Raw genomic sequence first — 21,944 nt, 5'->3', positions numbered from 1 at the left:
AATACTGCATCTACCTGAATGTCTTGATCTGTGGCTTTCAGACTGTCATGTAAGAAAGGTGGGAGTTGTATTTCAGATGACTGATATGTTTGGAATTGATGCCAATCTGCATAGAGGAGGTCATTCCGTCGAAGACACCTCATTACATTTGAGCTTAGAATATATTCTAAGTTTTTACAACAAATGGATGTCAAGAATATTGGATAGTACTTTGGTGGATTATTTCTGTCACCCTTCCTCCAGGCTGGGGTGACTTGTGCTCTCTTCCAACTACTCGGCACATTTTTTTTGTTGGAGGGATGTGACTCTGGTGGTTGATAGAAGGATCCAATTACAGTATTATGCCCGCCCCTTTTACAGTGTCTTGCCCAAACAATCTTGTTTGTGGCTTCAGTTTTTATGTTGGTGGATTTGAGTGAAGTGTCTACTCCTACAGATACACCACCTCCATTCCTCATTAGGCTATCCTTTTGATATACACTTAAATTTTTCCACCAAATTTCACTGCTGCCAGCATTGGTTTTTAACCAGCTTTATGTAGTTAGTATTATGTGACCTTCACTGCTTCTCAGGAGCACTTTAAACTCTGGCACTTTGTTGTGAATACTTTCAATAGGATGTCAAATAATGGGCAATGCAGCTGTTATAAATCCTTTATTAAAGGCATGACCAGTTTCTTAATTTAAATTATGTCATGAGGTGTATGATCTTCCAGCTGTGGGTCAACAACTTTTGTTAATCATGCAACAAAAAACCAGTCCAGACCAGAAAATTTTATTCATTTGATGACTAGTTTTGGGCTGAGACCCATTTTCAAATCATTGTAACATAGTCAAAAATGGTATTTCCAAAAATGTGGAAACCATGTCAAAAATGCGCAATGAACACTTACAGCACATACAGACAATGTATTTGAAAATGGGTCTCAGCCCAAAACTAGCATCACCTGACTACAAAAAGTAAAATTTGCAACTCTGGACTGGTTTTTTGTTGTATATCATCAGGTACAAATCTGAATAAAAAGATGAAAAAGCCCATAAACAATATTATGCAGAAACCATATCACCATGATAAAAAGTGCCTGTAAGAGTAAATACTTACATTATAGGGGTCAAGCCTTTTTTACAGTGTGATCTAAACCAGGTCTTTAAAATTTTGAAAATTTAAAAAGAAAGCGATGGTAATGGATTAAAAAGTGGCAATGGAACTGGAACCTATGAACAAACGAGAGCAATGATTATAAAAAGCACCAGAAAAAGTGGGGGAGGGGGGAAATGAAATGTAGAGCCAACAGTATCTCAGCTGAAGTCACAGTGGGATAGAACGCAGCATACATGGACTGAAAGGATATAAAAAACATAGGCCCAAGGGAAACAGCACATGTGTGGAAGTTTAAATAACATTTGTTAAAATTTAAGTAAATGAATTATAGAGAATTGGAACATTCTACCACAAGCACTCCCAAAGAATTCTGCAGAGCCGTCAAGCAACAGCTAAGTATGTACTGAATGGGAGCTAACCGCTATGCATGGTGTGACACCAGTTCTGAATGTTGGTGGCTTTACTTGGTCCACCGTCATTATTGGCTTATATTTTGACTCAGACCTTATGAGGAAATTTAGTAAAGATACTCACAGTGAGCTTGCTAAACAATTAATAAAATTCTCATTTAGAGTGAACGAACTCATTCATAACCAATGTGGCCGTGAAGTCATGCTCTAATCTTAATAAACTTAAACGTCTCCCACATATAATATGGATCCATAACTGTATGTGTAAATATGTATGCACTTCCTATTTTATGTAAAACATTATCTGTATAATTAAACTAACCCGTCCTTACTATGTGCTGCATGGGTCGTGCTCTAAGTGATAATAATTCTATGGTATGGCTGTTTTGTGTGTGCCAAAACTGATGAGCTGAATGAGATGATCTTGAAATATAGGGTGAATCAAATTGGTGTTTCCTGTATGTTGTTCTGACTGATGACTTTCAATCCAGAGGCTGGCTATGAAGAAGGGCCTTAACACAGCCGAGTGACATCACCTATGCCATTTCTTTGGTACCAACTATTGTGACCATTGTTCTCTGCGACATGAGTCTGAGCCTGACATCCTCTACCTCAATGGGTGGACAGTTGGGCGAAAAAGGACGAAAGTGGAAATGCAGAACATTTCAACAGAAGAAAGGTAGGAACCCACATATGGTGACCCAGCAAGCCATAAGCCAAGCACCTTGAATGCCATCTCTGGAAAGCATGACGATTTTTCCCCACTAAGTACACTAGCTCAAATAGTGAGGTAGGTGTTTACTCCCTGTACCTAATTTTAAATAACTCCATCAAAGTGTTCATCACTCTCGAATAAACTAAATGAAATAGAAATAATGTTAAATGAACTAAATGATATTTCTGTATTGTGTTTTACAGAACACTAGCTCAAACAAGATATGTTAGCACGAACATGCATTCCTCAGTTCAGATTGCAAGCATGTTTTGTAGGAAAATATTGAGTCATGGGGGTACCTGTGCATATGTTAGAGGGAATATTGGATTCAATAGTATAACCATAGCTGTCCTATGAAAAAGATACAGAACTCTTTATAGCTGAACTACCAAGGCAATATACAGTTATTATTTGTGTATACAGTTCACCAAATGGATACATAAAAGTGTTTTACATTCACATGGAGGAATTCTTGGAAGAAATTCACTCTCCCAAGAAAAATATAAATATATGTGGTGACTCTAATATTGATTTCTCGAAATCCAATAAATTCAGAGAATACATTATAAATCTTCTACAATCATTCAACATCAGTGCAACAGTAACTGAACCAGCTCAAGAAACACCAACCTCTGCATCTGTTATTGATCAGATCGTGATAAATGCATGGAAATATGCCTATAACATATAAGTTGTAAACACAGGTTTTAGTGCTCACAGTGCTCAAATTCTTGCTATGAATATTTCAGGACACTCAATTCCCAGTAGGATATGACACTCTGTAAGGAATTTCAGTATACAAAGTGTGGAATATTTTTGTTGTATGACTGTAATGATGCTAAAAGAATACTAACACTAGTTATTTCAAAAGAAAAACGACTAGAAAATGACAAAATATTGTGTAATTCCAAGAATAAAACTAAAGCGACCTGACAAATTGTAAGGAAAGAAGTGGGCACCAGGCCAGCTAATCACAGTAATTTAGAGCTGATTATGAATAAAAATAATCTAACTGACCCCAAACATGTGGCTAGTGCTTTCAACAATCATTTCTCTCATATAGCACATCAGTTAATAAATACACACCTTGACGACAGCCAACCTGTCACTCAGATCAAAAAATTCATACAAACACATTATTCATGCATCCAGCACCTGAGGAACTAACAAAAATCCTAAAAGAATAATCTAATAAATATTCAGTGGCTGTTGATGAGATATGAGATGCTATTATGAAAGTTAGCACAAAATTTATTGCGGAACCACTAAGAGACATAGTAAATTCATTTTTTGAGAGTGGTGTGTTTCCAAATAATCTAAAAACGGCAAAAGTAACATATTTGCATAAGAAAGGCAGAAAAGTGATATTGCTAATTACATACCAGTTTCAGTATTGTCAGGCTTCAGCAAAATTATGGAAAAAATGTTCCTTAGAAGATTAACAGTTTTCGTAAACAAAGAGAGGCTAATAAGTGACTACCAACAAGGGTTCAGAGCGAGAAAGGCAACTCAGACATCCAATTTTGCCTTATTAAAGGAAGTATTAAAAGCAGTGGATGATAAGCAACATGTATCTGGGATATTTCTGAATCTAAGTAAAGCCTTTGATGTTATTGGTCATGGTATCCTCTTGTGTAAATTAGGTAATTATGGAATTAGAGGCCAGTTTGAAAGGTGGCTCCAGTAATCGTCAGCAGATTACAGAAATAAAACACAAAAAAATCCTAGTTTTTACAGTGATGAGGAGAAAATCAAGTATGGAGTCCCACAAGGGTCGGTTCTGGGACCTGTCCAATTTCTGCTGTATATAAATGACTTGGCTACTAAAATACATGATGGAACCACAGTACTCTTTGCAGATGTCACTAATATTCTAATTAAATCACAGAATGAGTAACATCTGCAGGAGGCTGCAATATCAGTTATGCATACCTTAATGCACTGGTTCAGGACCAATAGGCTCATCATAAATTCTGAAAAAACTGTGGCAGTTAACCTCCACACCACACAAAACCTCCATCCTGCAAACCCTGTTTTCACTATCGAAGGAAAAAATGTTTCAAAGGTCAGTCATATAAAGTTTCTAGGCACTCATGTTCAGGCAGATCTGTAGTGGGAGATGCCACTAAACAATTTAAATAAGAGACTGAATTCACTATCATATGCTGTTAGGATCCTCTCTCAGAATACAAGCTGCTCATCAGTGCTGACAATGTACCATTGTAGTATACAGTTGCTACTTACGTACAGAATAATTTTTGGGGGGAATTCCACAAATTCTACAAAAACATTTACAATACATGAAAATATTATCAGGGTGACAAAAAAAGATAAATGCAAGGATTCCTGCAGACCTCTTTTGAAAATTCTCAAAATATTGCCACTGCCTTGCTTGTACAGGGTTATTACAAATGATTGAAGCGATTTCACAGCTCTACAATAACTTTACTATTTGAGGCATTTTCACAATGCTTTGCACACACATACAAAAACTCAAATAGTTTTTTTACGCATTCACAAATGTTCAATATGTGCCCCTTTAGTGATTCGGCAGACATCAAGCCGATAATCAAGTTCCTCCCACACTCGGCGCAGCATGTCCCCATCAATGAGTTCGAAAGCATCATTGATGCGAGCTCGCAGTTCTGGCACGTTTCTTGGTAGAGGAGGTTTAAACACTGAATTTTTCACATAACCCCACAGAAAGAAATCGCATGGGGTTAAGTCGAGAGAGAGTGGAGGCCATGACATGAATTGCTGATCATGATCTCCACCACAACCGATCCATCGGTTTTCCAATCTCCTGTTTAAGAAATGCCGAACATCATGATGGAAGTGCGGTGGAGCACCATCCTGTTGAAAGATGAAGTTGGCGCTGTCGGTCTCTAGTTGTGGCATGAGCCAATTTTCCAGCATGTCCAGATACACGTGTCCTGCAACGTTTTTTTCGCAGAAGAAAAAGGGGCCGTAAACTTTAAACCGTGAGATTGCACAAAACACGTTAACTTTTGGTGAATTGCGAATTTGCTGCACAAATGCATGAGGATTCTCTACCGCCCAGATTCGCACATTGTGTCTGTTCACTTCACCATTAAGATAAAATGTTACTTCATCACTGAAAACAAGTTTCGCACTGAACGCATCCTCTTCCATGAGCTGTTGCAACCGCGCCGAAAATTCAAAGCGTTTGACTTTGTCATCGGGTGTCAGGGCTTGTAGCAATTGTAAACGGTAAGGCTTCTGCTTTAGCCTTTTCCGTAAGATTTTCCAAACCGTCGAATGTGGTACGTTTAGCTCCCTGCTTGCTTTATTCGTCGACTTCCGCGGGCTACGCGTGAAACTTGCCCGCACGCGTTCAACCGTTTCTTCGCTCACTGCAGGCCAACCCGTTGATTTCCCCTTACAGAGGCATCCAGAAGCTTTAAACTGCGCATACCATCGCCGAATGGAGTTAGCAGTTGGTGGATCTTTGTCGAGCTTCGTCCTGAAGTGTCGTTGCACTGTTATGACTGACTGATGTGAGTGCATTTCAAGCACTACATACGCTTTCTCGGCTCCTGTCGCCATTTTGTCTCACTGCGCTCTCGAGCGCTCTGGCGGCAGAAACCTGAAGTGTGGCTTCAGCCGAACAAAACTTTATGAGTTTTTCTATGTATCTGTAGTGTGTCGTGGCCATATGTCAATGAATGGAGCTACAGTGAATTTATGAAATCGCTTCGATCATTTGTAATAGCCCTGTATATATACGAAATACTAATTTCCACAAAAGGGAGATCTTCAAAAAAGAAAATCTCTTCAGACACAACTATTATATACACACTTATGAAACTAGGCTTAAGATGAACCTACACACAAACACAGGAAATACAAACTTATGCAAAAGAAGAGTGTATGATACTGGAGCTATGTTATGTAAACATTTGCCTTTTTACCTAAAATGCATACCAACATTAAATGCATTCAAAAAAAGTTAAAACAGTTCTTGCTTGACCACTGCTTCTATTCATTGTCTGAATTTATGGAACACCATTTACCAAATTTTACTAACTATCAATTCATAATACAGTTTACGTTGTGCTTATTATGTCATCTCGCTTAATAACTGCTATTATCACATGTAGAAGCAATGTTGTACACCAACCTATATAATTATGCATCTTGATTACGTCCACAATGTGGTGAAAATGACTACTGTATTGTAAATTAACTAGGTTTACCACTGTATCACATGTACAAACAATGTACTAAAATGACTCTTGGACAAATAAACAAACAAACAATAGAACACTACTCACTCAGAGAATGCGGTCAGTTTGTGACTAACTTGTCGTGACCCCTAAATACAAAAGACACTAACAACAATAAATGAATGTGCACAGCATACATAATCAACAAAAATGTATGTTGAGCACCTGGGACTGCAAAGTGCAATGAATGATACCCTGATGTGATTACAAAGTGTTCTGAATGTCAGCTACAAACAGTGATTAATGTGTTCTTTGTCTCTTACAACTGCAAAACTACATTTAAAAACCATTACACCAATATGAAGTGACAACTTCACGTAATTAACTGGCTAGGTGAGAGAATAACATTGTATTGTGAATCTACACAAAAGGCTGGATTTTGATTATAAATGATGATCAGATGTTTGCTGAATAACATACTTGCCATACTTCATTGTACTTGCCATAATGTAAATACTGTGTGTGGTTTTCTATGTCATGCGAAATAACGCACTAATGGCACTTTGAATGGCTACTCCAAGACAAACCTTGTCATACCTGACGTAACATATTAATTTCCATTGATTCAATTACGAAACATCTCTGATATAGAAGTAGTAATATCACCATGCTATTTCCATTCATCTTTTTTTCCCATAAAACAAATGACACACCTTTGGGTCTTTCTCTCTTCTGCTGTCTTAAAAGTAAGACATCCATTTTGTTACTCTTGATTTAATAGCCAATAAACACCATAATTTTCATATACGAGGGTCACTCAAAAAGAAATGCACACTATTTTTTTAAAATCCATCTTGTATTCTACATGTTTGAAAGTTTTACAGCGTGTAGATACATCCTTTAGGAACAATATTTTCATTTCTCCACATAATTTCGATCCCTCTCAACAGCCTTACGCCATCTTGGGACCAGCGCCTGTATACCCGCACAGTAAAATTCTGGACTAACCTGTTGGAGGCACTGTTTGGCAGCATGCACAAGGGAGTCATCATCTTCAAACCTTGTTCCACGAAGAGAGTCTTTCAGTTTCCCAAAGAGATGATAGTCACATGGAGCCAAGTCAGGGCTGTAAGGCGGGTGTTTCAGTGTTGTCCATTCGAGTTTTGTGATTGCTTCCATAGTGTTTTGACTGACATGTGGTCATGCATTGTCGTGCAACAGCAAAACATCCTGCTTTTGCCGATGAGGGTGAACACGACTCAGTCGAGCTTGAAGTTTCTTCAGTGTCATCACATATGCATCAGAATTTATAGTGATTCCACTTGGCATGATGTCCACAAGCAAGAGTCCTTCATAATTGAAAAACCCCATCCATAACTTTTCCAGCAAAAGGTGTGGTTTTGAATTTTTTTTTCTTGAGTGAATTTGCATGATGCCACTCCATTGATTGCCTCTTTGTCTCTGGTGAAAAATGATGGAGGCATGTTTCATCAACTGTCACAATTCTTCCTAGAAATTCATCTCCACCATTCTCGTACATTCTCCAAAAGTTTGCTGCATACTGTTTTTCTTGTTTCTTTGTGAGCCACTGTCAACATCCTGGGAACCCACCTGGCACAAACCCTTTTTAACGCCAACATTTTCAGTATTCTGCAAACACTTCCATCCCCTATCCTAACAAAGAGTGACAATTCGTTCACTGTGATGCATCTGTCAGCAGTCACCAATTCGTTAACTCTCTGCACATTGTGTGCAGTACAAGGCCTGCTGCTGTGAGGACAATCCTCAATATTGCCGTGCCCGCTTTCATCATGTAACCTGCTTGCCCTACGACTAACTGTACTGCGATCGACAGCAGCATCTCTATACACCTTTTTCAATCTCTTGTGAATGTTTCCCACTGTCTCGTTTTCACAGCATAGGAATTCTATGACAGCACGTTGCTTCTGATGAATGTCAAGTGTAGCAGCCATCTTGACGAAATGCTGTGACGGTGCCACTCATGGGAACAGGTTGAACTAAGTTTGAAAACAAGCAGGAAGGATGTATCTACACACTGTAAAACTTTCACACTTGCAGAATGAAAACTGCATTTTTACAAAAATATTGTGCATTTCTTTTGGAGTGACCCTCATAGTATGAGTTAATGTTCCTTATACATTCTTCCATGTTTCATCTATTCATTTCTGCTGTGAATCACAAGTTCAGTGATGCAATGATTATGCACTATCCACATACTACTACATTATTAGTGAATTTGTTTCTTTTATTATCTCCAGTCTGATTTGTTTTAAATATTAAGTCCAATTTTTGTTGCTATGCACTGTGACAAATCTCATCGCATTGTATTACAATTTCAGAAAGACACATAGCCCAGCGTATTGCTATTCAGCAGCCAATTCTGTGCCTTTATTCATCTCTTTAGAACACAAAAGGGTACAGCAATGTGTGCAGAATCAACTACAGTGCAAGTCTTGTTCAAAACATATATAATTTTAAAATTGCTCAGAATCATTTCTTTTCCATTTGGAGCTCTTTTAATATAGCCCATCAACTACTATTCTATCTCTACACTACAATTTATCTGATGACAAGTTATGTTACATCACTTTTACCAAACTGGTGATTCCTTGAGGCCTCATGGTGTCTCCTATAAACACAGCCCTTCTTTTAGCAATAGTTGTGACATAAATTTCTTTTGTCCTCAGTTGCATTGAGTACCTCCTTGTTAGTTATTTGGTCTCTCCATCTACTTTCAAACATTCTTCTGTAACACTAAATTTTAAAAGCACTGTCCACTTTCCACTTCCATGCAAGGCTATATTCCAGGCAAATACCTCCGAAAAAGAGTTCCTAACACTTAAATTTGTATTCGATGTTAAGAAATTTTTCTTTTCCAGAACTTACTGTCCTTCTATTTTCAGTTTGCATTTTTTATCCTCTCTACTTTAGCCGTCATTATTTTGCGGTCCAAATATCAAAACCAACCAACAACTTTTAGTGTCTTTATTTCCCAATCTAATTCTGTCATCATCACCTGATTTAATTTGACTACATTCCTTTACCATTGTTTTATTTTTGTTGATGTTCTTCTTAGGACCTCTTCACGATTTTCTTTTTACTGCCTTTCTTATCTTTGGCTGCTTTCTGTTTTTCCTTCTGTTTACTTTATTTTTCTTGTCTTTCTTTATTTGCCATTTGTCAGTCACTGCTATAAGGACTTCTTGTAAGTATTCCAGCGGAGCCCTTCATCAGGCCACTGCTTTCAAGTTTTCCCCCTACACAAAGTGGCCAGAAGACACCACAAAGGTGGCCACATTGCCCACATTAACGCCATTAAACAAAAGCTGTACATACTCTAATAGCATGACTGAAATTTCACTAACTAAAGTAGGATTATGGAATCAAGCTATGACACATTCAATACAGCTTCATTAAAAGGACGTAGGTCACATTCCCTCCCCACAATATATACACGAACTGATTGCTTACCTTACATGAGGATAACTAAAATAAACAAAATTATTATAACTCTGAGAAGGAGCACTGCAAATAGATTAGATTTCATGGGGTGACTGAGCCATCCAGGGAGAACAACTTAAAGCATTTCCCTCACTAAGTCTAAACTTATAGCTCCCAGGACACCAATGGTCACTTTACCTGCCAAGATCACTTTTTGTCTCTCTGCTACCTGCACTACCCCAAGTTATCAATGGTCTTTGCAGTAGTTTGTTACTGCTTTACTATTAAGATGTCGATAAAATGTATATTTCTTTGGAGCATATAACGATATTTTGGGAATGACCACGATGCCAGATCATCATGGATTAGCGCTCTTGTCTATTATTCCATTGGCTAGCAGCTGGCCAACAAAATCCTCCATAATTGGCTGCTCACTCTGTATCTGCCACATCTCTACATTCTTAGATAATGCAATCTCAGTGTCGACCATGGCTTACACTCGACATGTCCAAATCATCCTCCTCCAGGATGTCCAAATTCGCTACTACCAGTCACCCTGTCAGCTTCATTACATCAGCGTTAAAATTATCCTAACTCACACTCCTTATATTTCTCCCTTGTATATGTTTCTTACAAAGCATCGTGATGTTCCAATACACTGTTCTACCCTAATGGCTCTATTATACATAACATACAGCGGGTAACTCAGGTTCTACGCTGATCCAAAGCAACTGTCCATTGCCCTTTGTTGGGATACCTTTAGGCTAAGGACTTTTGTACACAGTTTAATCAATTTGTCCCTTGAGTTAGACAAACCTTGGGACAGTACTTCACTGGCGTCAGTTTCCCCTAGCTGGAATATTATCCCACTAAGTTCCACAATATGTCCCCAAAGGTCAATTTTAGTATTACGTTCTGATGGAAAGTCTAACCCCCAGGATCATACAGTAATCTTGACTGACATGAGGCACTACTTCCTCACATCGTTCAAACTGAACCACCCCAATCTGAAAATTTAATAATGGTGACCCTAATGACCTCATGTCATTGTCTCCCACCTCATGCAACCTTTAGCACATGGGTTTAATCGTTTCCAACCAAAGAGGTCCCAAATTGCCACTGACACATGCGCCCCTGTGTCTAACAAAAACTTATGTTTTGTTCACTTCACAAAACATACCACAGTCCATCTCTGTGTATGTATATTAATTGGAAGATCGCTTTTGGCAGGCTTGGGGTTCACTTTTGCATTTTTTGTCCACTTCCTTTTGTCTGTCCCCACAATTACTCCTACAATCCCACTGATGGTGTCAACCTACACAAGTCTTACCCCACTGAAGATACCTACATTTCTTCTGGACATGTCCCAATTGTTCCCACCTACAACATATCATATTGTTGAAAACACTCCTTGCTTGTCCCACACCCTATTACTGTACTAATTTCTTCAAACTCGATAGCCAACCTGACAGCAGTGTATGAGCCTTTTGGGCTATCTGTCTGAATCCTTCTCAACATGCTGGATGACAAATCCCTGAGGAACACGTAAATGTTCAGTTTCATGGAGTATCTTATGTGCCTCATCATTCTCCCCCAGCTCATATGTTTGCACATTAATCTCACATATTCTATCTGCAAAAACCTCAAATGTTTCATTATGCCTGTTTGTCATGCTACTTAACTACTCACGGAAAAATCAGGCTCTATTTCATTTTTTACCCCGTTCTAGAAGACCTTCCTTAAATACATCTGCATTGCACAACCTTTCCTCTCTGTACATGTGACGAAATGAACTGTATTTTCGTTACTTGCAACAACTGACAATCCAACCAATCTCCCATCTTTGCCGATGACACCATGTCATCCAAGATATACATTATGTCTTCAGTTGAAATGCTAGGAAAAGGAGTAATTAAGCTGGTGGTGGCTGAAAGTCAGCCTGTCTGACTACTACTAATTTCTCAACTTTAATCGTAAGTTGCCCCAAATTACCAGCTCGCAGTTGTGCTATGTCATATCCTGCAGGACAAATTCTACATCCTGGACTCTGAAACTGTGGAACCTCTATCCTCAGTCCACAAGTAACTACTACACAGTATCACTCAGCATTAGCTCACACGCTCACAATTCCAACAGTTTGAACTTTATACTTAATCATACCATATGCCCTTACTGGTGACAACTAAAACACACTACTGCCATTGACTCAGTATATGGTGCAGTGTGCCCAAGCAAATTATACTGAGAACACTTAGGATTGCAAATACCATTCCCTTATACTACCCCTGAAATGAAACATGTCAGCCAATTCTCAAGGCTGTATTTATGTGACCTTTAAGCTTCGCTGAATCTTGAGGTTAGACTCCATCTTCTCCACACACAAAAGTAGAAATAATCGGTTTGTTCACTCACCCCACAGTAATGACAATACGAGTTGCAGATGTGACTTTGTGCTGTGTGGAGGTCGACTCCTCAGACACCAACTGGAGTGCCTGAAGACTTCTGGTACCAATTGATGTGGACCCAGCTTGCAAGGCCACTTTTGTGCAGAGTTGCGTAGCAGTGGTGGCTCATGGTGAGGATGCAGGCCAATGGCAGCTCAGAGGAACAACACCAAAAATAAAATATTTTATTAGAACTTGTGCTACTGTACAAGTAGCAGTTCTGCAACATTGCCATTAGCCCTCTCATCAGATGAAGGGGATGGCGCATAGTAAGCTGATGGGGCCAGCTGCATGCAAGGGTGCTAACTTTCCAAAATTTCTGTGGTTGCATATCAATGGCGAAATTTGGTATATGTTTTCTGTGGAGCCTCGGTATTTTTTTAAATGATTACCTTTCATTTATAATTTTTGTGAGCACAGCCTGTGTCATAAAGATCTGTGATATGATACAGTATAATATACCGATACTAAAGTGCGCGTCATTTATGATGGCGGCCGAGTTTAGGTACGTTCTGCGCATCTGACGTCACAAAACCCAGTCAGCCAATGAACAGAGATCGACGTTGCCAATGCACAGTGCAGAGCACGGATGAGTGTCTTCAGTTTTAGAAACGTTCAGTCATAAATAAAGTAATTGAACAAAAGCAATGTCTTGATAGTAGACTTTCTTTTATAGAAAGTTTAGAAAACGCATTCTTTATACCAATTGCTTCATATTCTATTAATTAATTAAACCAAACAAGCAATAAGCCTCCTAATAGCGATAGCAAGGAAAGGTGTTTGTATCACTCTCACTAACTACTTTTTCACAATAAAGAACAGCGGTAATTGTTTATTTCCTATTGTACTTCGACGAAACGTGCAACATAGAAGCATAGTCATACCAACAGTGTTTGTCGGTATTTTGCGTGATATTTTAAAGTCCACCAGGAAATGTATTGAATGACGAGCTGCGTTAGTGTAATGGTTAAAGTGTATGGCTGCTAAGCAAAAGGTTCTCATGTCAAATCATGTTCGGTGCTTAATATTTTCTTTATTTAAAAACAATATCGAGGTGTCTTACTTCATGAATTTTATTCATTTGAATGTGATTTTTTGAAATTTCTAGTGGTAACTAAAATCGACCATACGGAAAGTATACGCTATGGACTTTTACCTCTGCAAACTCTTCAAAATTTCGTGCAATGGTTTACTACATCTAATGCTGCACAATAACTGCTTTGAACATCGAAACAAAATTAAGTCATTTATGGGGGGAATGTATCAGTCAAGAAGATGCGTAAAAATCAAATTTTCGGGCCAAATAGTTTTAGTGAAATCGAATGATTAAGTGTCAAAGCAGTCGAAACGCCATGTGTCTGCACAGGCGAGCAGTTCAATGATGACAAAATCGCGGATTGCGCGGAGTACGTCTCTGTAGCAGCGAAAGGGTTAACGCGGCCGTGGTGGCTTTACTTCATAAACTGCGCGCTTTCCCCGAAACGAAAGTCTGCGAACTATACTATGGTGCTGCTTCTTTTGGAACGTACAACTGGCAACGCAGAAATCTTCCGCGTCTGGGCGGGCATGCGCGAACTGCCAAGATAAAAGAATTGAATTATAGAAGACTACATTGAGATTGCCCCGGTTCAGTTGGAAACACAGCTGACATAGAAGCAACAAAAATGAGATCAAATTGGGCTTCAAATGTACTTGGACGATCCCACAGGCCCAGAAGCGTAATGTACCCAATACACACCCTCCTACAAAAATTAAAAATCCTCATCTCTAATACAAAATGTGTAACCCATCAGTAACTAACATAACTTTCCTTACAACAGGTAGTGTGTTGTAAAATCCCATGTAATATAAACAATGAGATTATCACTTACTATATTCAAAGTATTAAACAAAAATTAGTGACACTGATAGATGTTATAAAAAAATCAAACACGATAGTGAGCGACAGGTAATATTAATAATCCTAGGCCTATAGTTCTATCTGTTATTTTATTGATGTGTTCTTATAAAACCTCGCTGTACTCACCTTGATCTCTAGTGAAACTGGAACATGCAAAATACTTTCTGTGATGGGAGGTACTGATTATATCACTGGCATCGGTAGATCACTTTTGATACTGTGGAGACTGAGTTCACTAACTTTGTTTTGGGACATAGAATTCCACAGATCGTTCTTTATAAGTATGAGCTTCAGAAATAAGCGTTCAGATGAAGAAACAGCAACAGAAACAGTTAGAAACAGGTAAAATGTAGTGCATTAATCTGGAATGCTACAGAACACTTAGTTCAATTCTTTGTCGTAATAAATCCAAGGAAATACATTTTTCGATCCTTCATGGTATGACCTGTGTGACTGTTCTTGACACTTCTTGCTAATGTATTACAGGAACTGGCAGAAGACACATTCTCAGGTTCCTTATTTTTTGGCTGAACCTGCTCTTCACTACTGTTAGTCTTACTTATATCCACCTCTGATGATGATGACAAACGTAAGACGAATTTATCCATAGCGACTAAAAAAGTACATATAAAAGCTATATTCAAGATTGTGCTTCAGATTGCCATATGCATCCAGTAATTGCGCAACGTTTGAAGACTGCGAACATTATTTCTCGGCGAAGAGCTTTTGCTCCACGCATCCTATCAATAGATCCTCATCTTTGTACTATCTAATAATGCGGCAACACCCCTTCAGTCCACAATATAAACTCCCCCGGTCCTTCAAAGGCATTATCTCAACAAACAAAATGATAACAATCCAGATTATTCGAAAGCAATTTCACTGAAATATTAAACCACACCGCTGTTATGTTAAAAAAAATTGTTGAGGAAATCTGTAACAGTCGGCTTCCTCATGTCTCAGATTATTCTTTGTTATTGCTCAATATTGGCAAGCAGACCTTTTAAAACAATTTCTGATGAATGGAGTGATGTAGCGTGACACTTGTAACGAAACCTGAAAGCGAGCTGAAAGGATGGGATTCCATTCACTGTATAGTGTGCCTCTTATTCTAGGGAATGCCTTTGACTTGGCCAAAGAAAGGCAAGAAACAACGGAGTGTGTTCCTTATTGCATTCCACAAAGACATCTGAAAAACACAGATATGTTTCACAAGTCAGAAATTTTAACTTCCATCTCAGTCTTTTAATAGTTCATTACTTTTTGATAAAGGCAAGTGAGAAATATTTATTTTATTTTGTTTTTATCAAACTAAAAATTTTGTGAGTGTGGCAGACTCACAAAATTATGTATGTGAGTGTAGTGTTCGAGCCCCGTCGCGCCCATGTAGTCGGCACACATTACTACATGGTACCTGAGTGGGCCAGCTGGTAGCCTGCTGGCAGACAGTGGCACTGATGCCCAAGAATACTGACCCAAAGAAGCCCACTCAGGAATGCATGCCCCAGTAAGTGTGATGTCGCTGCTCACAGTAGGTGCCAGTGGCACAGAAGACCAACAGGATACGTGCATCAGATGACAGCCTCCAGTTGTGGATTTAGCCCCTGCTCATGGTACCAGAGTGCTCCTCTCCCCCGCCCCAAAGTAGGAGGACGAGGGCCAGTACTGCCCAAATTGTGATCTGCTGCCCCTCTAAGCAAGAGACAGACTGCTGCTGGAGTGTGCCTGCAGAGGCCCACCAGTTGAGAGGCACCATGTCAGGGAACATAGACTTGGTGCTAGAGGAGGGCGCAGTGGATATAGAGGTGCACCCCTGAGGTGACTGTTGCTGTTTCAATTTCCTCCATTGCCTAGACTAGCCCTCTGGTCATGGTAGGTCCTGCTGGACTGCTGACATTTCTGCTAAAATTGACAGCTATTTATAAAGGTTGGCAGTTCTTTTGTTGTACCGATACTCATCTTCCAGTCACATTCACAGTAACATACCCTAGGGTGGTGATCTGGTAACTGCCTAGTGTGCCCTGCAATTGCCCCTTCTTTCTGCTACATCGCCAAGATTGAAGTTTTCGGCCTGGTTTACCTCACAAAATATAAGCTGCCCTACTGCTGCACCTGGCATGCTGAAACCTCAATGCCCACCAACAGTATATGGCTTTTGCAGCTGTTGGAGCTGAGCTGCTAGTTTCTACAGTAATATGCAAAAAGATTTGGCAGCCCTACATAATAGTCGGTAGAGTAGGAGAGTGCTAATAGTGAACATGGCCATAGTATCAAGAATGACTTGATAAAGATAGCTCCAGCAGCAAGGTGTACAGATGCTGAGTTTGTTTCTGTATTGAGATACCACAATTGGCGCCAGTTGCACAGCACAGTTCAGCATGGAATTAGATCAACTGCTTCTGTCAGTTACTGGGTCGAACATAGGTTCAGTTTGTGTTGGTGCTGTGGGCAGGTGGAGTTTTACAAGACATGGCCTAAATCTCAGTAGGAATGGGAAAGGGACAGGAAAATTGGCTGGATTGGTAACAGAATCTTTAAGGGAGAACACTAACACTCATGGGCATATCCACATCGTCACTTGGTTGAGGGGATCGCCTTTTTAAGATAAACTAGTATTCCAGGCTAGAAGTATCAAAAGAAGTAAATATAACTGAAAATTTAGAACCTAAAATATGTGAAGATAAAAAGATGGATAAAACAAACTTAGTTTATCAAACTATTTGTGGGTTGAAAAATAAAATCATCGATTTCTGATTTGTTTAGATGAACTGCAATCTGCAGATCATAGATGTAGAGAGTACAAATGTATACTGCAAACAGCTGTGTGTAGGTGTGCTCTGTGACTACACATCATGATATCACACGCTTTTTCACATAATGATATCACACGCTTTTTCAACCATGCTATGCACAACTGTGCATGGGATACAATTTTTGTTTGATGAGGATGACGCATTAATGTCTGTTGTAAATGTAACTGAGCCATGCTCGAAATTAGTAGTGCATAATGAAGTACAATTTTATAATACAACCTGGTGAAATGGTGGTCTTCAAAAGTTAAGATATTACTGAATAGTAGACACAGCAGGTCCAGAGATTTTTTTTTTTTCATCTTGTCTGAAGGATGACTCAAAATACTATACTGCTGTACTGTACCTGCATTTTCATAAAATGCGTAGCAACATAAAAGGCAGCTAATGAGACTTTAGAAAATATCAATGAATGATTAAAAGGAAACGGATTATCATTGAACCACTACAGTACATACAGTGTGGTACTTCTCACAGAACTCCAAATCTATAAAAATAAGTATCTCTAACAATAATAACAAGAAGTAGAAAGTGTTGTGTTTTAGGAAATGCAGACAGATAAAACTGTCCATTGGTAAACGCAATAGCTAGAGTTAATAACCCACCTTGGTTCATCTAACACATGATTACTGATTTAGAAGATTTAAATATGAAGATCCTAGTTTATTTTACATGTTTGTATTCACTAGTGACTTATGTGATCATTTTCTGGAGAAATTCAACTTGCAAGGAATGTATTTTCAGAATACAGAATTGCATTATAAGAATCATATCTGGTGTTAATTCAAGAACACACTGCAGAAATGTCTTCAAAGAAATGGGTATTTTGACAACGGCATCATGATATGTATGTTTACTAGCTTAGCACCTGCTACTTTGCTTGCATAGACTGTATGGCCTGCAAAGATTTTATTTTTGTTTTTATTTAATCGTTTTTATTCTTAGCAGTTTGTGCTGGATGATGATGAGTCAGTCTGGTGTGACCCTATCTCACCCCCTCAGGAGTTGAATTTCCAAAAACAATGACATGCATATGCTTTATTTCTAACAGAGAAACCAAATACAAATTTTCATAGAAATAGCTTCAAAAATGTTTGCACACTGAACTATTTCCATAAAAGATTTCATCCCGCATTTCACCTTCATAGGGTTTGAATTTCCAAAAAAAAAAAAAAAAAAAAAAAAAAAAAGTGAAAAATATATTTTTTTTACTTTTAACTGAGAAGCTAAATTTAAATTTTCATAGTTTTAGCTTTAAAAATGCTTTCATAATAAAATATTTTAATAAAAAGTCTCCTCCCCTATTTCACCCTCTTAGGCATTCAGTTTCCAAAAACGCTAAAACACATATTTTTTTTAGAATGAGATTTTCTCTCTGTAGCAGAGTGTGCACTGATACGAAACTTCCTGGTAGATTAAAACTGTGTGCCAGACCCAGTTTTAATCTGCTAAGAAGTTTCACTTTTTTAAATTTGTATCTGAGAAGTCATATACCAATAACTCACAGACGTAGCTTTAAAAGTACTTCGGTAGTTCTTTAATAATGGTATACTTCCAATAAAGGATTTCACCCGGTTTCACTCCCATAGTGTTAAATTTCCAAAAATGCTGGAACATGTATTTCATTATTTCTAACTGAGAAACCAAATACCAATTTTCGTAGGTCTAGCTTCAAAATTGCCTTAATAGCAACATTTCTCAAAAACCCTATCCCCTGTTTCACCCCTTAAGTTTGAAATTTCGAAAAATTCCTTCCTAAACGACACCTACAATATAAGATCTGCACCTTCTCCAAATTTCAAGTTTTTATTCTCAGCGGTTTGTGCTGGGCGATGATGAGTCAGTCAGTCACGACGTTCCCTTTTATATATAAGGATTACCTGTCATTATCAACACAGTTATCTTTTCACAAAAAATCGTGAAAACCATTAATTTAACTCCAGGACCAAAAACAATTTCTAGAAAGACATCAAGAAGCTAAAATTAGTACAGACAGCAGTCAGATATTAGGGTACACATATATCCAGCAACCTAGCTGAGCACAATAAATCTCATGTAGCTAAGAATGTTTGTACTGAATTAATTAACGTTGTATTGGGCAACCGCTTGTACTACATTGAAGAGTATCTTCCAAAAACTCTAAACTTATTATTTTAGGTTAATGTTTATTTAGAATTTGCACTATAATACAGTACTTTTATGTCATTTCATAGTTGACTTCCTTCTATGTCCCAGAGACCACTCTTCATGGGATCTATGGAGTATGACTCAAGAAATGTAATGTAATTAACTAACTTAGTTATTACTTGGCGATACAACCAGTGAATTAAAAATCGACTGTTTAAACACACGCGCGCGCGCCCATGCACGCATGTACACGCACACAAACACACAATGACGTTTTCGCTCAGAATGGTACTACACATAAGCTTCAGACGTAGACTGCCCTCCGTCACACACCGTTAGATTGGCGGAGTATAAATGTGGATGCAGATGTAGATAAATTTCTGTCTATTGAAGTAGAAGAACTACAAATATTGTCATGTTTCCTACGCTTTCTCAGAGTTGTCAATGAATGATACTTTTCCTGATGTTAATGCGTGTTGACTATTTGTGTGTGTGTGTGTGTGTGTGTGTGTGTGTGTAAATTATCATAAATTTCAAGCCTTTTTCCACCAGTTCTCTTCAGGTGTCATGACCATGGTTCACAGTGATTTCGCAGCAAAAATATGAAACATTCTTTATCGATATCAGAATACTTACTGAACACACAAAAAGTACTCGCTCTAAACATTATTTTTATTACATTTGTGTTGAAGCAGATTAGGAGCTTTCACGTTTTTCCACAATTTTTCGAGTTTTGTTTGCTATCATAGCAATCCTGCTTAGCCCCATTCCACACACAAATGAAATAATAAGCTTCAGGAGACTATAATTATTTATTTTACTAATCATACGGAACTGCCACTTCAGAAGTTCCAAGGAATAAACTGCTGAAGTGCACTGTGTGCACTTGACTTGAGTGATGGCAATTCCCACACAGCTCTGGGGACACATGGGAAATTGTAGGTTATTCATTGGTCCGTCCTGGAATATCTCGCAGGAATCAATGTCTTCCACCTCTGACATGGCTTTAATGCTGGAGGAGCTGGGCTGTTATGTCGTCACCTCTTCTTGCCTTTGTGACTGCAAGGGCGCCATCTCCTTTTGTTGTTTGTGCTCTATGTCGTCATCTGGCAACAGCATGAGTCCATTGAGGCAATTTGCTGTTTTCCATTGCTCTCTATCTGAATTGTACGTTTGCCTCTTGTTAATACTTCACATGGACTGGAGTAAAATTGCTCCAACAATGGTCCCACTGCATCCATCTGCAACCATACATGAGAGCAAGAACCTTGTTCTTCGTGTATGGACTGTTTACCTATATCATGTCGAGAACCGTGTGTTGGGCAGAGCTTGGCCATACACTTGCATACGTATTGCGTGTTGCTTATCATTCCTTCCTGTGATGCTGCAAAAACTCCACCAGCGGTTGTAGTACTTTCCCGCAAACTAACTCTGCCGTGGAAGCTTCCAACTCTGTTTTACAAGCTGTCCAGAGGCCCAACAACAATAACAGCAATGCCAAAGTCCAGTTGTCGATGTGGCAAATCGTGGACTATGCCACCTATCGACCATGCCATTACTCACCAGGTGGTAGAGATCCATATGGTGATGTGAGAATCTGCACTGTTTAGCTAGTTCCAAAAATAATGTCGATTCATACTGGTGGTCTTGGTCTGTGATCACATGCAAAGGACATCTGAACTGCATGATCCACGTAGATAAGAATGCTTGTGCCAATGTTTCTGCTACTGTATCTGCAAGTGGCAGCGTTTTGACCATCACATGTACTGATCCATGGTCATCAATAAATAACAGTACCCCTCTCAAAGCCTTAGTGGTCCCAGAACGTCCAGGTGGACATGGGTGAATCTTTCTGTACTCCACATGAACTCTCCTACTCGTTTTTGAATGTGCTAACTGACCTCATATCCCTGGCATGCCAAGCACAAATTAGCTCACCTACAGCAAACCCTCTTAATGCATTGCCACACAAAGGGATCCATTGTAAGTTTCACATTGTGTTTTGCACTTGGGTGGGCCAGTCCATGAAAATTATGAAAGGCAGGCTTCCATATTTCCTGAGGAATGAAATGTCTAGGTTTGCCTCATGTTATGTCACACCAAATGCTGACCTTTTGCCCATGCTAGCCATAGTTGCCGAAGCTGCTGTTTGGTAGTGTCATATTGCCAGAACTGTCAATAGTTGTTGGCCTGTGGCGTGTGCTGCTGCCAATTCTTCATAAGTGGTGGTCTGGGAAATCGTTTTTGCTCAGCCCCCTTTTATATAACACAAGTCTGTTGTGAATTGGCTAAAGAATTCCAACTGTGGGAATTGTCATGGAGAACAGCTGTCCTACAATTTACTGAATGCGAACGTTATCTATTTGTGGTCGGTATAAATTGTGAAAGTCGTAGCTTCTATGCAAGTACGAAATTATTTCACAGCTTGATGAATTGTTGGGGGTTCCCTGTCACACACACTCCACTTCATCTGTGCTTCCATGAGTTTGTGTGATAAAAAAACCCAAAGGTTAGTAATGTTTATTCGGTTATTGATGGAGTGCTGCCCCTAATGTTTATTGGCTAGCATCGTCCACTATAGACAATGGATTGTCTGGTATTGGGTGTGCCAGGAGAAACAACTTTTGTAAATCTGTCTTCACTTGTTCAAACGATTTCTGTGGACCACTATAAGAGCCATTGGCCACTTGTACTCTTTTCTCCTTGTGTTACTGTCAACAGTCCTTGGATCTCAGTTGCTCTTGGCAAGTGGTGCCAGTAAACATTTACCACCCCTAAACATCTTCTA

At 38.9% G+C, this 21,944-nt stretch overlaps 1 protein-coding gene across 2 annotated transcripts in view; it reads left to right on the top strand.

The window, feature by feature from the left end:
• Positions 1-21,944, top strand: part of LOC124773198 (PEST proteolytic signal-containing nuclear protein-like) — a 71,673-nt gene that overhangs the window by 28,349 nt on the left and 21,380 nt on the right. The window contains exon 1 of one of the 2 annotated variants that reach the window (XM_047249381.1): positions 2,150-2,190. The exons of the other annotated variant lie outside the window; for it this stretch is intronic. Coding sequence (XP_047105337.1) covers positions 2,165-2,190 — 26 coding nt within the window. The 5' untranslated portion in view covers positions 2,150-2,164. Of the gene's footprint in view, positions 1-2,149; positions 2,191-21,944 lie in introns of those variants that run through there. 2 annotated transcript variants of the gene reach the window in all.

The sequence above is a fragment of the Schistocerca piceifrons genome, chromosome 2 (assembly GCF_021461385.2).
Source record: "Schistocerca piceifrons isolate TAMUIC-IGC-003096 chromosome 2, iqSchPice1.1, whole genome shotgun sequence".
NCBI lineage: Eukaryota > Metazoa > Arthropoda > Insecta > Orthoptera > Acrididae > Schistocerca > Schistocerca piceifrons.
Note: the sequence above shows the minus strand (reverse complement) of the source record. Positions and strands in the feature narration are given on the sequence as shown.